Source organism: Euprymna scolopes, chromosome 10 (genome assembly GCF_053919585.1).
Source record: "Euprymna scolopes isolate OS-2025 chromosome 10, ASM5391958v1, whole genome shotgun sequence".
NCBI lineage: Eukaryota > Metazoa > Mollusca > Cephalopoda > Sepiida > Sepiolidae > Euprymna > Euprymna scolopes.
Window position 1 is genome coordinate 63,629,282 of NC_136491.1, and position 15,924 is coordinate 63,645,205.

The 15,924-nt window shown below is 31.3% G+C and overlaps 1 protein-coding gene across 5 annotated transcripts in view; it reads left to right on the plus strand.

Annotated features, from left to right (window-relative positions):
• Nucleotides 1-15,924, plus strand: part of LOC145286018 (intermembrane lipid transfer protein VPS13A-like) — a 965,259-nt gene that overhangs the window by 451,352 nt on the left and 497,983 nt on the right. For all 5 annotated transcript variants that reach the window (XM_080134633.1, XM_080134635.1, XM_080134636.1 and 2 more), the window contains 4 exons: nucleotides 2,871-3,010; nucleotides 4,254-4,366; nucleotides 7,981-8,094; nucleotides 8,845-8,948. In XM_080134633.1, the coding sequence (XP_079990759.1) occupies nucleotides 2,871-3,010; nucleotides 4,254-4,366; nucleotides 7,981-8,094; nucleotides 8,845-8,948 (471 nt within the window). The remainder of the gene's footprint in view (nucleotides 1-2,870; nucleotides 3,011-4,253; nucleotides 4,367-7,980; nucleotides 8,095-8,844; nucleotides 8,949-15,924) is intronic.

A 15,924-nucleotide genomic window follows, 5' to 3' on the forward strand; every position in this document is an offset into this window, starting at 1 on the left:
TTCAGACGTACTTCTCCACCGTACCGTATATCGATACTCTATGGCTGACTGGGACAGCTTCCGTACATTCATATTTGACCTACCTCTGCATTCCATGTTTAAAAAGGATGCGTCCTCTATAGTATCAGACTTGACCTAATGGTTAATTGTAGGCATAGATCGATTCATTCCATCCAAAAAATTCCAACAAAAACCTAACAGCCAGCCATGGTTCTCCCCTGAATGTGCTGCTGCTATCGCGCACAGAAATCACTTTTTCCATAGCTACCAACGTAATAGATGTACTGAGACTAAAACAGCTTTCAGGACTGCCAGCAATTACTGTAAAAGAGTAATAAAACATGCAAGAGAGCTTTATGCTCAGTCTGTTAAATCCAAAGTAGCTGAGCAGCGGCTTTGTTCCCACCAGTTCTGGCAAATAGCAAACAGGATCTTGAACAGAAGCGTGTGTTCTATCCCAACTATCATCAATGGACCTGAGGTCATCTCATCAGCATCAGACAAGGCCAAACTATTTGCCAAGAACTTTGCAGCTAATTCTACCCTATGCGACAATGACCATCAACTCCCTGTATTTCCTCCTATAACAGACAACACACTATGCAACATACAAATATCTGTGCATGAGGTCGCCAAGCTAATCAAGAACCTTGATTCCAGTAAAGCAACTGACCCTGACAGCATTCCAGTTATAGTGCTGAAAAAGCTCCAACCAGAACTTGCCCCCATACTTACAAAACTGTTTAAGCATTGCCTTAAGGAGAAGTGTTTTCCAACACCCTGGAAAACCTCATCAGTATGCCCTGTATTTAAGAATTCAGGTGAAAAGTCATCTCCCTCTCAGTACAGATCAATAAGTCTCCTGTGTGTTATGAGTAAGTTGTTGGAATCCATATTAAATATAGAAGTAGTCAACCACCTCAACAAAAACAACCTTCTTAGTGACATGCAATATGGTTTCCGCTCTGCAAGATCTACAGCAGATGTGCTAACGGTTATATCACATAGGATTAGTGAATCTCTTGACAAAGGTTTCCTTTCCAGGGCAATTGCTCTTGACATATCGAAGGCTTTCGATAAGCAATGGCATACGGGCCTACTTCACAAGATTTCCAGCTACGGTATTACTGGAAATGTTTTCTCAATCATTAAATCATTTCTCTCTGATAGGCTCATAAGAGTAGTGGTTGATGGGCAGAAATCAGAGGCCCACAGTATTAATGCTGGAGTCCCCCAGGGGTCCATCCTGGGCCCAACTCTCTTCCTGATCTACATCAATGATCTACCAAAGCACATACTTAAATCATTCGTTGACATCTATGCTGATGACACGACCATCTATGGCAACACATCAAAGGCCGTAAATGACAAAGTTCTCTCTGATTCTCTCTCCTCTGATCTTGAGCACGGTGTACAATGGGGGAAGAGGTGGCTGGTCACTTTTAATTCATCCAAAACCAAGCTTCTATCTTTACATCATCAACGTTCTGATCCCCATCTGGCATCAATTGAAATGGATGGCTCTCGTCTTGGGGAGGCTCCATGTTTTGACAAGCTTCTGGGTTTGACCTTTACTCCTGATCTGAAATGGAACACGTACATCAAATCTGTTGCCAGGGACGCTGGGAAAATGGTGGGAGCCTTCTACTGCTCCAGTAGATATCTCACTACTGATGCAATTCTTTATCTGTATAAAAGCCAAGTACGTCCAAGGATGGAGTACTGCTGCCACATCTGGGCAGGAGCTGCTAAAAACAGCCTATCCTGCCTTGACAGAGTACAAAATAGACTTCGTGGTTTAGTGGGGGATGCCCTTTTTTCTTCCCTGCAACCTCTCTCCCACAGAAGAGACGTTGCAAGCCTGTCTTTATTTTATCGTTATTTCCATGGCAGGTGCTTGTCTGAGCTCCAATCCCTCGTCCCCCCTCGCCAATCTTTCACGAGAAACACCCGTCTGGCTGAAACTACTGTCAATAATTTTCCCCACTCTTTATCTGTGCCTAAATCCAAACATAGATTCCATGAGCAAGGCTTCTTTCTTAGAACTGCATGCCAGTAGAACTCTCTGCCGCTTGCCTGTTTCCCACCTGACTACAACTTGGACGTCTTCAAGTCGAACATAAACAAACTCCTGACAAACCGCCCCCTTAAGTAAGACACTCTATCTAACCACCCAATACTAATGATTACTGCAATACTATCTCATTGATTACTGTACACGCAATAACCCTTATCCCTGAGTGGCCTTTGGGCCTTGATAAGTGGTGAACCCCATGTAAAAAAAAAAAAAAAACATCAAATACTTACAAAAAATACAACTCTTCAAATCACTTTAAATCGTAAAAACTCCAAAAATTTTAAAATACATAACTCTGAAAAAAACAAAACAAAAAAACAACAAAAACTATCTCAACTAAATACATAGCTTGACATTAAATTACCCACAGCGGTTGATATGCCGTGAAGCCCCAATAAACCAACCAGCCAATCTATTGCTCTTGGGATTTGGACACAACTGGCCAACTAGTAGATGGTCTGCAACAAAAAAAGAAAATCAGTTTTCATCAAACAGAAATGGAATCATGTCATCTTTTCTAGAGCGACAATTTTATCATTTCATACTGTAAATTCTTATTGCTACATGAATCAAATGACCATAAAATGATCATATAAACAACAAATGGTTAAAAGTATGAATATTGTATGTGACTATTTTCATGTTGTTCATGTTGTTTTTTTCATTTTCTTAAAAAATTTTTGACAGTTAATCTAATATTCATTTATTCTGTGAACCTGAAACTTGGAAGAAAGTATTTGAATGTTAAATCATTTCTATCTACTTATGTATTATTTTCATTCTTTTTATGTAGACTGATCCCACGTGCCCTGATTTTGGTGTTTATGGATATATGACACAAGGAGTTCAATTAAAAATGGATACTATCGTAATTTTCCTCCATCAAGTTGGTATCACTCACTTAAATGCCTACATGACACGCTTGATAAACAAGTAAGTAATACATAATCAATTATATATGATATATATATATATATATATATATATATATAAAGATTTAAGTAATTTTTTAAATCGAATTCTAAATAGTTCTTTACAGCTGTTTTAAAGTAGTGTTTAGTTTAAATCAGACAATGAAAATAATTTTTTTAAACACCAGGACATCTTCAGAACAAAATTTTTGAAAGTGCAATACAACAAACAAAATAATTGATGTCCATGTCCAAAAATGTCACAAATTCCCTAAAACAAAACAAAGCAAAAATTACAGAAAAAAATCCAAAACAGATTATAAAAAACAACCAGTTTATAGATAGTTTGGTTTTCAACTACTTAATATTCAACGAAAGAAAAATATAAAAATAAAACATAGTAAAGTGAATGATGAATGTATTCTTTTTATTTTATACTAGCAGTTCAGCCTGGCTTTGCTCGGGGCCTATGTAATGTTTATAACTTTCTGTACATATGTATATATGTATTAAAAAGTTTGACTCATGTCCAGGTAACCTATATCTAAAATTTCAAGTGTTTAAACGGCGGAGGAGTTTGGTAGAGTCTGCAAAAGTCAACTCTTTCAACTTTGATCTCTTGGTAGCCAAATTTTCACCCAAAAACTTATTAAAAAGGTTGCTGCATGTCTGAATACTCTTTATGTAAAATTTCAAATTTTTAGATCCAAAATTGGCTGAATAGTTTGCTAGAGACCGCAAAAATCAAATCTTCTGAACTTTGGCCCATTGGTAGCCAAAAACTGATTAAAAGCTTGTCCTATGTCTGAATACACTTAATGTAAAATTTCAAATGTTTAGACTGAAAATTGGCTGAGTAATTCGGTAGAGACCGCAGAGGTCAAATTTTTTTAACTTTGACCCCTTAACATTTATTGTTTATGGCTCAAATCAAATTAAAATGTTTGATCCATGTCCAAGTAACCTACATCTAAAATTTCAGGTGTTTAGACCCAAAATTGGTAGAGGAATTTGGTAGAGTTTTCAAAAGTCAAATCATTGAACTTTGACCCCTTGACAGCCAAACTTCTGGCCAAAAACCGATTAAAAAGTTGTCAAATCTCAAGTCTGTAAACTGAAAATTGACAGAGTAGTTTGGTAGGAAAATGTACACACACACACAGACAATTTCACTTTTATAGATATATAGATTGTTTATTTGAAGTTCTTTCTGATCCTTTAGTATAAAAAATTGAACTTTAAATATTTTTTCTTATTATTTTCAGTATTTCTGAAAAAAAAATGAATTCAAGCATTTATAGTAACATTTCCACTTCGGACTCTTTGGAGGATTTCAATATTCTGAATCCAATCACTCGCATGATTTCCATAACTGAAAGTTTGTATCTTCTTTCATTCTTTTTTTTAAACATTTTTTTCATCAAGTAAAAAATGAAACTTTGGCATGTAACACTTCCCTTATTTTATCCTTTACTTCTCACATTCAAAAGAAGGGAAAATAATTGTTTTCTGGGTCAGAATCTATTTATCTAACATTGTTGGCTAGTTTTTTACCTCAAAAGTATTATTTATTTTAACTCCTCACATAAAGTGACTCTATGTAATGTTTGAAGTGAGTTTGATAACCATATTTATTCTAATTTAAACAATACAAAATATTAACTTGAGATTACTATTTAAAAAATAAATATGTCCTATTTCTCATTATTTTTATTATAAGTCAGTATCAAAACTAAAAGCATTACACACTTATAAAAAAGTGATTTTTTAATATATTAAGAAGAAATAAAGATAATAATAATAAGTATCCATTTCTATTTGTTTATTTTTTCCTTAATGACACAAATTTTGAATACAACAAAAATACAAAATAAATCACAATATTAAGAAACTAGTGTAATCCTGTGGAAATTCTATGGTTATTTTCTTGATATAGCTGTCTAGTTTACTATTAACAATAACATTTCTCTTGGAATAATAACTGTATGTGAGGTTTAATAATATGCCATTGTCAGTTAAATGTTCTTTAAATACATCAAATTAATATTTTTTCATTTGGTTATCGAAATTTCTAACAATTGAAATATTTTTAAATCACTAAATACTTTCTTTCTACACAAAAATTGTATTTTTAGTATCTCTTACATAATTGAAACAAAAGTTTTAAACATTAAAAATTTTTGTTTAAATTTTTTCAAATAAATATTTTCTTTCTCCTTACTATAAAATAATTGTAAGTTAAATAGGGTAATGGTGCAATTCCATATGATTCTTTTTGCTTTATTGAATTCTGATTCTTGGGTAAGACATATCAACACTTGATATAGATAAAACAAAATTACAGCCAGTTCAGTTATCATACAACACACCAAGAACATTTATAATCAAACATAAAAGTAGAAAAGTTGACTTAAAAAAATCATTGAGTACATATAAAAATGGGATAATTTTATACCTTCCATCTGACAATTACATAATGTGGGAAACATCAACAAATTAAGATAGAACCAGTAGACCGAGCATTTATTTAATAGAATAGAATAAGCATACGCATGACTGGAAAAGAGAAAGATGTAGAGATACTGTTCAAGTATCAATTGTCTCTGACAAAAGACGAACTGCACAAGCCTTAGTTTAGCAGAAGAGAAACTTAAAAATGTTTCTTCTGACTTTAGAAAGAACCCATCCAGGGTCGTCATCACTGTCTGAGTTATCACTGTTTTTTTATAGCTTTGTGATGTCAGCATCTGCCTGTTTACCACATACTTTTAGCCTTTGTGTGCTGGTATACTCAGTCTTTCTTCTTGTCCTCTAATCTCGCCTTTGAGACTTTGTTCTCTTTTTTATTTACTGCTTCCTCTTCATTTTTTTGAAGTCACTGCATACATTCAGCTGAGGTAAGGCTCTCTCCATACTGTTTTTTGATGGCCCTTTGTTGGCATCAGTTTTTCTTTTGGGGCTAGCCAGCATGGGTATCAATTTTCTCATGGAGAAATCCTTTATAGTTTTCTTCATTGGACTTGAAGTCATTGTAGACAAAAAAGCGAGGATGTCATCTGTTAATGAGGAAGGCACATCTGCACTTGATGTTGAATGCATAGCACATTTGTGCTTGATGTCTGATTGGATGTGGGCACCAGGTTGTCTGATGCTAGTGGGGGTGCCGGTCAATCAAACAGTTCTGTAGAGTCATACAGGGTGGTATCTGTGCGGGATCCTATGGCATTACCGCACACTTTTTGAATCTTGACTTGATATTGTTTGCTGAGAAGCAGATATAAGGAGTTGAGGAGACTTGGAAAAAGTTCTTTATTGTGAAGCATGCTCAGATTCTGCTGAGCAAACTAAATAATGACAAAATATAGGATAGTGACAAATTCACTAGGAGAAAACATAAGGAGAAACTAAATATGTAGAAGGAAAACCTATTTCATGTTAAGCACCTAATAGTTTGTGTGCTGGAATCCTTTGGGAAATTTCATACACCAAGGGTATGGAATTTCCCTTAGCACATGTTCATCTGACAAAGCATAAATTCAACATCAGACTCTTTTTAGCTTTCTTTCCTGATTTTTGTAAAATGGAAAAGGAACAACAAAAAAAAGAAAACTGGCAGTGTTACACCATCCTCTTGTCGATACAATGCCTGAAAGTCTTTTTCCTTCCTTCTCTCAACTTGCAACAAATCCTTGTGTATTCAATATTATCTTTCACCTTTGCTCTTGTCCTAAGCTGTCCAACAAAAAACTCCACTCCCATGTTTTAGAATTCATTTCATTTAACTGTTACCAATTGTGTACACATGCAAATTAATGGCATACGTTCACTAATGAGCGACTTACAAAATTATGCCTTTCTTTTCTTTTCTACATTTTCTGCTGGCATTTTACAGGCTAAGCAAATATGAGGTTGTTTGCGAGAGTGATCTCTATCACAATTTTTATACATAACTCACAGTAAATAACCAACTTAGAACAGTAGAGTGGGCATGAATACAAGTATTAGGATGATTGAAAAGTGCAATTGTTGTGCTTGCTTTATGATGACTAAATTGTGTAGCTGGATTAATTTATGTGGACAGCAGAGACAGCTCTAGTACTTTGAGGGGAAGTCACCAACAAACCAATCTCTTTCTTAAGAAACGTTTGCTAAAGTACTGAATTACTTTTCTTTAACTGAACAGCTTTTTAGCTAAGAGGGAATGAAATTGCTGCAGGTATGGAATTGGCCCAGCTTACCCTATCACTTACAAAACTGAAACAAAGTTTTAACCATTAAAGTTTATTTATTAAATCTTTTTCAAATGAATATTTTTTTTCTTTTTACCATAGAATAATTGTCAACTAAACATTCTTTAAATAAATAGTAGAAAATTAACTATTTAAAAAAAATTATTTATTTAAAATTGTAACAATTGGATGTGCATTAAATCTTCATTAATTTTCTTTTTTAAAAAAGCAATTCCACTGATTTTATTTTATAATGTAAACAGTGTTTTAAACTGGTTATGAATTCGATTTTGGAACAATTTATTTAAAAATGGGTTTCACCTAAGTGATACATCTAATTTTCTGTTCATTTAAATGTGGGAAAAAAAAAATGATGGGTTTGTATTCAACAGTTTAAATGCTTTAAAATTTCGAAGAGTAACAAAGTAAATCATACTTTTTCCTTAGCTATTATCAAAACATTAAAATAACTAAAGTGTTTATAAAGAAACTGAATGCCTTTTGATGGATTTAATTTTTGGTATTGAATTATTTATTTGAATTGAGTTTTAGACAATTTTGTTTTTATGCTATTACACTTTAGATTTTAAATAAAATTCAAAATAAATAAAATGATAATTATAAATAAATAATAATTTAATGTGTAATTGTCAGAGTTATATTGACATGAGAAATATATGCACACCCATAAAGTTGTCTTATCATTTTATTAATATAGATTATTTCAGGCATCCAATTATTTTGTTACCTTTTATTTTCATAGCTCCAACTCAAGTACCGGCAAATTTGGTGAAATTCAGTCTTAGTGCTACGATTAAAGATGTGAATGTGAAAACTTGTGATACAGAGCATGACTTGGCTGATTTGCACATCAGAGGTTTGTGCAATCATTTACTCATATTGTTTCTATGCTTTTTATGATGCAAAAAGATTAAAACAAAATAAATATGACTATATAATTCTTTAGAAAAGATTTTAACATTTATAATTCTTAGTTTTCTGTGAAAGCTGAATTAGTTATAACTTTCCCAATGGAACCTATTACTGTTCAAGCTTAGTTGAAGGCCAGCATGTTTATTTTAAAAACCCCAGATCAAATCACTTGCAATATAGCACAGTTTTGCATAGCTTTATTCTTGTTATACACTAAGCTTGGTAAATATTTATATTACAGTTTGCTTGATATAAGCACCTTTATGTAAACATTTTACTTCACTGAATATCCCAATAAACATATAATAATGTAGCTACATAGAAAAAGTAAAGTTGTTGCTAAATTATAACTTTTCTCAAATTCGGATTAATCTTGTAAAATTCATAAAATTACTCGCATATTATAAAATAATGTTTTTTTGTCTCAAGTAGAATTATTTTGAAACAAGAAAACTTGCACCTGTTGTAAATGACTAACTTTTTATTATAATAAATTATAATAATATAATGTAAATTGTTATAAACATATTGCTTGAAAAGTGTTTAAAGATATAGACAGAACCAAAGTAAAATAATTAAAAAACTATCTTTGCCTGATTGTTATCAGCAACATTATTAAAAAATACCAGATTACGACATTTTTTTTTTAATGCAAAATATGTTTGCTTTTCTAATTTAAATATTTTCATTGTAGATCTTGAATGCCAAGTATTGGTAAAGCCTACTAAGACCTCCCTTTTCTGCGGTTTAAAAGACCTTTACCTCAAAGATTGTTCACCTCAAGCCATTTATCCTAATGTAAGTCACTTACTTTTTAACCTATACATTATCAAATTTAGACATTCAGAACTACTGAAAATGTAAAACAAACTTTTTTCAATTAAAAAATTATCTATCTTTTTAACTATATCCTATTGGCACTTAATTTTCCATTTTTATTAGGTGTAGTTAATGAGAACAGGAATTTACTGTATTCCTACACTCTCTTGCATATAAGAATACTTATCTTTTTTGGATGAATCACAGATTTTATAAATTTCTGTATTTTTCTTTCTTTTTAATTTTCACTCTTTCCTATTTAAATTTCTGAATTTCTTGTATAATTAAAGTATGTTATATTTCAAGTTTAGAATTTGGATTAATCAGACTATTATCCTAATTCTGGTTGTTATTTTCACATTTCCGTTGATGTAATCTCTAACTTTCTATATTTTTTTTAAAACTTAGGAATCTCTTTTAGATTCCGGAACTAATAAAAAATTTCCAATTGAACCCTTTATTTAATCCACAGAGGTAGATTGTTCTCATTTCCTCAGCCATGACCAGGTAAAAGTGTTAATTATTATGTAATTCTTAGCCTGTAACAATGATAATAATAAAAATAACATAATAATTAACACTTTTACTTATAGGTTTGGAAGTTCAACATAAATATTCCCAAGATACACCTAAGGTTACATTAACCAAAATGTGAAAAGACCAACTAAGATGAGAATAGTCGTTTGAATAATCTAAATAATACCATGTCAAGTTTGAGTATAAAACCACAAGTTGAAATACAGTTTTTACCAATAAATTCTATCATGCACACATTTTGATTTATACAATTTGATAATGTCTTCTGCAAAATTACAGTTTATATTATAGTATGTGTGTATCTGATCTGTTATTATACTACTGCTCTGAATTTACTTGTCACGTTGTTAATGTCTCAAATTTTAACAGCATGAGATAATTTCTAGTGAACTTTTCCTGCTGAAATGAAATCAAAATATATATTGTGTGAATTTATTTTCATGTTTTTAACTACATAGGAAGGAGGGCGGACACTTAGTTTAGTAGTACTCTAGAGGCATCCTTAATTATATTTAGTGCTATTAGTAGGGCTCTGCAGGCCCCCAATTTGTTTTTTTATTGATCACTTAAATAATTGCTCTTCTAGAAGGGGGATTAGAAAACTGGTTTTAGTAGTGCTCTGTCAGTCACTTTGGTTAAAGAAATGCTCAATATTCTAGATAGAGCCATAATCCAAAGTCCTTAATATCCTGAATAGAGCAGATAGTATCGCAAAAATGAGTTTTCTTTATTTGCTCCTCATAAAACAAGGTTTCCCTCTCTTCTTAGAAAGGGAAACCTTGTTTGTACATACATAATGACCTTTCACATACTTTTTTTGTTTGTACATACATAATGACCTTTCACATACTTTCTTGTTTGTACATACATAATGACCTTTCACATACTTTTTTGTTTGTACATACATAATGACCTTTCACATATTTTTTGTTTGTACATACATAATGACCTTTCACATATTTTTTGTTTGTACATAATGACCTTTCACATATTTTTTTGTTTGTACATACATAATGACCTTTCACATACTTTTTTGTTTGTACATACATAATGACCTTTCACATACTTTTTTGTTTGTACATACATAATGACCTTTCACATATTTTTTTGTTTGTACATACATAATGACCTTTCACATACTTTTTTGTTTGTACATACATAATGACCTTTCACATATTTTTTTGTTTGTACATACATAATGACCTTTCACATATTTTTGTTTGTACATAATGACCTTTCACATACTTTTTTGTTTGTACATACATAATGACCTTTCACATACTTTTTTGTTTGTACATAATGACCTTTCACATACTTTTTTGTTTGTACATACATAATGACCTTTCACATACTTTTTTGTTTGTACATACATAATGACCTTTCACATACTTTTTTGTTTGTACATACATAATGACCTTTCACATACTTTCTTGTTTGTACATACATAATGACCTTTCACATATATTTTGTTTGTACATACATAATGACCTTTCACATACTTTTTTGTTTGTACATACATAATGACCTTTCACATACTTTTTTGTTTGTACATACATAATGACCTTTCACATACTTTTTTGTTTGTACATACATAATGACCTTTCACATATTTTTTGTTTGTACATACATAATGACCTTTCACATATTTTTTTGTTTGTACATACATAATGACCTTTCACATACTTTCTTGTTTGTACATACATAATGACCTTTCACATACTTTTTTGTTTGTACATACATAATGACCTTTCACATACTTTTTTGTTTGTACATACATAATGACCTTTCACATACTTTTTTGTTTGTACATAATGACCTTTCACATACTTTTTTGTTTGTACATACATAATGACCTTTCACATATTTTTGTTTGTACATAATGACCTTTCACATACTTTTTTGTTTGTACATACATAATGACCTTTCACATACTTTTTTGTTTACACATACATTATCACCTTTCATACACATTTTTGTTTGTATGTACTCTATCAAATTTCACACAGTTATGTTCATACATACATTTGCTTATATGTTACCACCTTTCACCACCTCATACTAAGTTTGTACCTATGTTATCACTTTTCACACACATTTATTTTTGAACATACATTATCACTTTTCACACACATTTGTTTTTGAACATACATTATCACTTTTCACACACATTTATTTTTGAACATACATTATCACTTTTCACACACATTTATTTTTGAACATACATTATCACTTTTCACACACATTTATTTTTGAACATACATTATCACTTTTCACACACATTTATTTTTGAACATACATTATCACTTTTCACACACATTTATTTTTGAACATACATTATCACTTTTCACACACATTTATTTTTGAACATACATTATCACTTTTCACAAACATTTATTCTTGAACATACATTATCACTTTTTACAAACATTGATTTTTTGAACATACATTATCACTTTTCACACACATTTATTTTTGAAAATACATTATCACTTTTTACAAACATTGATTTTTTGAACATACATTATCACTTTTCACACACATTTGTTTTTGAACATACATTATCACTTTTCACACACATTTATTTTTGAAAATACATTATCACTTTTCACAAACATTTATTCTTGAACATACATTATCACTTTTCACAAACATTGATTTTTTGAACATACATTATCACTTTTCACACACATTTGTTTTTGAACATACATTATCACTTTTCACACACATTTATTTTTGAACATACATTATCACTTTTCACACACATTTATTTTTGAAAATACATTATCACTTTTCACACACATTTATTTTTGAACATACATTATCACTTTTCACAAACATTTATTTTTGAAAATACATTATCACTTTTTACATACATTTATTTTTGAAAATACATTATCACTTTTCACACACATTTATTTTTGAAAATACATTATCACTTTTCACACACATTTATTTTTGAAAATACATTATCACTTTTCACACATATTTATTTTTGAAAATACATTATCACTTTTCACAAACATTTATTTTTGAACATACATTATCACTTTTCACACACATTTGTTTTTGAACATACATTATCACTTTTCACACACATTTATTTTTGAACATACATTATCACTTTTCACACACATTTATTTTTGAAAATACATTATCACTTTTTACACACATTTATTCTTGAACATACATTATCACTTTTCACAAACATTTATTTTTGAAAATACATTATCACTTTTTACATACATTTATTTTTGAAAATACATTATCACTTTTCACACACATTTATTTTTGAAAATACATTATCACTTTTCACACACATTTATTTTTGAAAATACATTATCACTTTTCACACACATTTATTTTTGAAAATACATTATCACTTTTCACACACATTTATTCTTGAACATACATTATCACTTTTCACAAACATTTATTTTTGAAAATACATTATCACTTTTTACACACATTTATTCTTGAACATACATTATCACTTTTCACAAACATTTATTTTTGAAAATACATTATCACTTTTTACATACATTTATTTTTGAAAATACATTATCACTTTTCACACACATTTATTTTTGAAAATACATTATCACTTTTCACACACATTTATTTTTGAAAATACATTATCACTTTTTACAAACATTGATTTTTTGAACATACATTATCACTTTTCACACACATTTATTTTTGAAAATACATTATCACTTTTCACACACATTTATTTTTGAACATACATTATCACTTTTCACACACATTTATTTTTGAAAATACATTATCACTTTTCACACACATTTATTTTTGAACATACATTATCACTTTTTACATACATTTATTCTTGAACATACATTATCACTTTTCACAAACATTTATTTTTGAAAATACATTATCACTTTTTACACACATTTATTCTTGAACATACATTATCACTTTTCACAAACATTTATTTTTGAAAATACATTATCACTTTTTACATACATTTATTTTTGAAAATACATTATCACTTTTCACACACATTTATTTTTGAAAATACATTATCACTTTTCACACACATTTATTTTTGAAAATACATTATCACTTTTCACACACATTTATTTTTGAACATACATTATCACTTTTTACATACATTTATTCTTGAACATACATTATCACTTTTCACAAACATTTATTTTTGAAAATACATTATCACTTTTTACATACATTTATTCTTGAACATACATTATCACTTTTCACACACGTTTATTTTTGAACATACATTATCACTTTTTACACACATTGATTTTTTAACATACATTATCACTTTTCACACATTTATTTTTGAACATACATTATCACTCTTTACATACATTTTTTTTTTAACATACATTATCACTTTTCACACACATTTGTTTTTGAACATACATTATCACTTCAAAAACATTTATTTTTGAACATACATTATCACTTTTTACAAACATTTATTTTTGAACATACATTATCACTTTTTACACACATTGATTTTTGAACATACATTATCACTTTTTACAAACATTTATTTTTGAACATACATTATCACTTTTTACACACATTGATTTTTGAACATACATTATCACTTTTTACAAACATTTATTTTTGAACATACATTATCACTTTTTCCACACATTTAGATTTGAACATACATTAGCACTTCACACACATATTTTTTTTAACATACATTATCACTTAGTACATGCATTTAGTTTTGAACATACATTATCACTTTTTACACACATTTAGTTTTTAACATTATTATTATCACTTTTTAGGCTAATTTATTTTTGAACATACATTATCACTTTTCACACACATTTAGTTTTTAACATATATTATCACTGATTGAGATTGTCGGACTGACTTCCTCATCTTGGTTGTTATAGTCACAACGTTTCAGCCGTTTTGCCCTCCGGCCTCCATCAGGTGTTTTGTATCGAACTGGAGAACCGTTTGTTAGGATTCTCGAATCCAACCCCTTATTACTATTAGGGGGTACCTTGTTCGGTATGGACCTGACATTAGGATTGAATGGCGACACCTAGAAAAGCGTCATATGAAACTGGCAAGACTCGCTAACCATCTAACCTTCCTGTACAGATGTAGAGACTGAAAACTCATACCAGCAGGGTTGACATTACAAAAAACAGTGGATTCCAGGAAGGCACGTAGAGTCGCGGAAAGGGCAGGGCATGCCCTCGTTCGAGAAAGGGTCCAACACACCCGCTGGAATAAACAAAAACTAAGGAACGAAATCTCCGACACCTTAACATCGTTCCTTGTCAAAGTGACTCAAGAGGAAGACAGGGTGAGAATCCAATCAGATCTGGATAAATCGTACAGACAAGAATATGAGAAGCTCAAAGAACGCCAAATCAAGAAGCTCACAAAGCTCAAAGACCAGAGGAACGTAACATCAAAACACCGCTCACCTGTGAAAGCGGTCATCAACCTCAGCAGCCGCCAACTGAGTCACTCAGAGGAAGCAGTACTAAATAAAGGTCTCAACTTTGCAACAACAACCAAACGCGTTCCATTCTTAGATATCATAACACACATGGAAGATATAGCCTTGAAAATCCCATCAACTCAAGGTGATGAAATAAGATGGAAAGTGAGACAAGTACTCGAGAAAGCCAAGCCTCCTAAATCAAACATCTCTCGGGAAGATAGGCTGGCTATAAGAACCCTACAGAGTGACAGCAGTATAATAATTCTGCCAGCAGACAAAGGCAATGCTACTGTGGTGATGGACATGTCGGAGTACTCTGAAAAAACGGCAGGCTTAATCACAGATGGTAGCTACGAGAAAATAAAGAAGGACTCAACTTTGAAAACCGAAAGAAAGCTGTTACAAATCCTTACCAAAAACAAGGAACACATCGCTCCGATGAGATATCGACAGCTGGTCTAGCATTACAGTAAGCTACCACATATGTACGGTCTCCCAAGATATACAAAGACGGTATTCCATTCAGACCCATAGTGAGCTGCCGAGGCTCAGCATGCCACCCACTGATCAGGTACCTTGTGGATATAATAAACTCATTAGCAGGTAAGTCAGCAACACATGTAAAGAATTCTGCCCACTTCACGGAACTGATCAAGGGAGCACCCATCAGTACAAACCAAATGGTAAGCCTAGATGTGGTTAGCCTGTTCACTAAAGTCCCAACTAGCGAGGCACTAGAGTAATTCAAGACAAACTTGCCATGAACCTCTCCATAGAAGAGCGCACATGTGTACTATTGCCAAACTTAATGGAAATGCTGACATTCTGCATAGAAACAACCTACTTCAGAATGGGTACTGACCTATATCAACAAGAGGAGGGGCTAGCTATGGGCTCGCCATTATCACCAGTGATGGCGAACATATACATGGAATACTTCGAAGACATGGC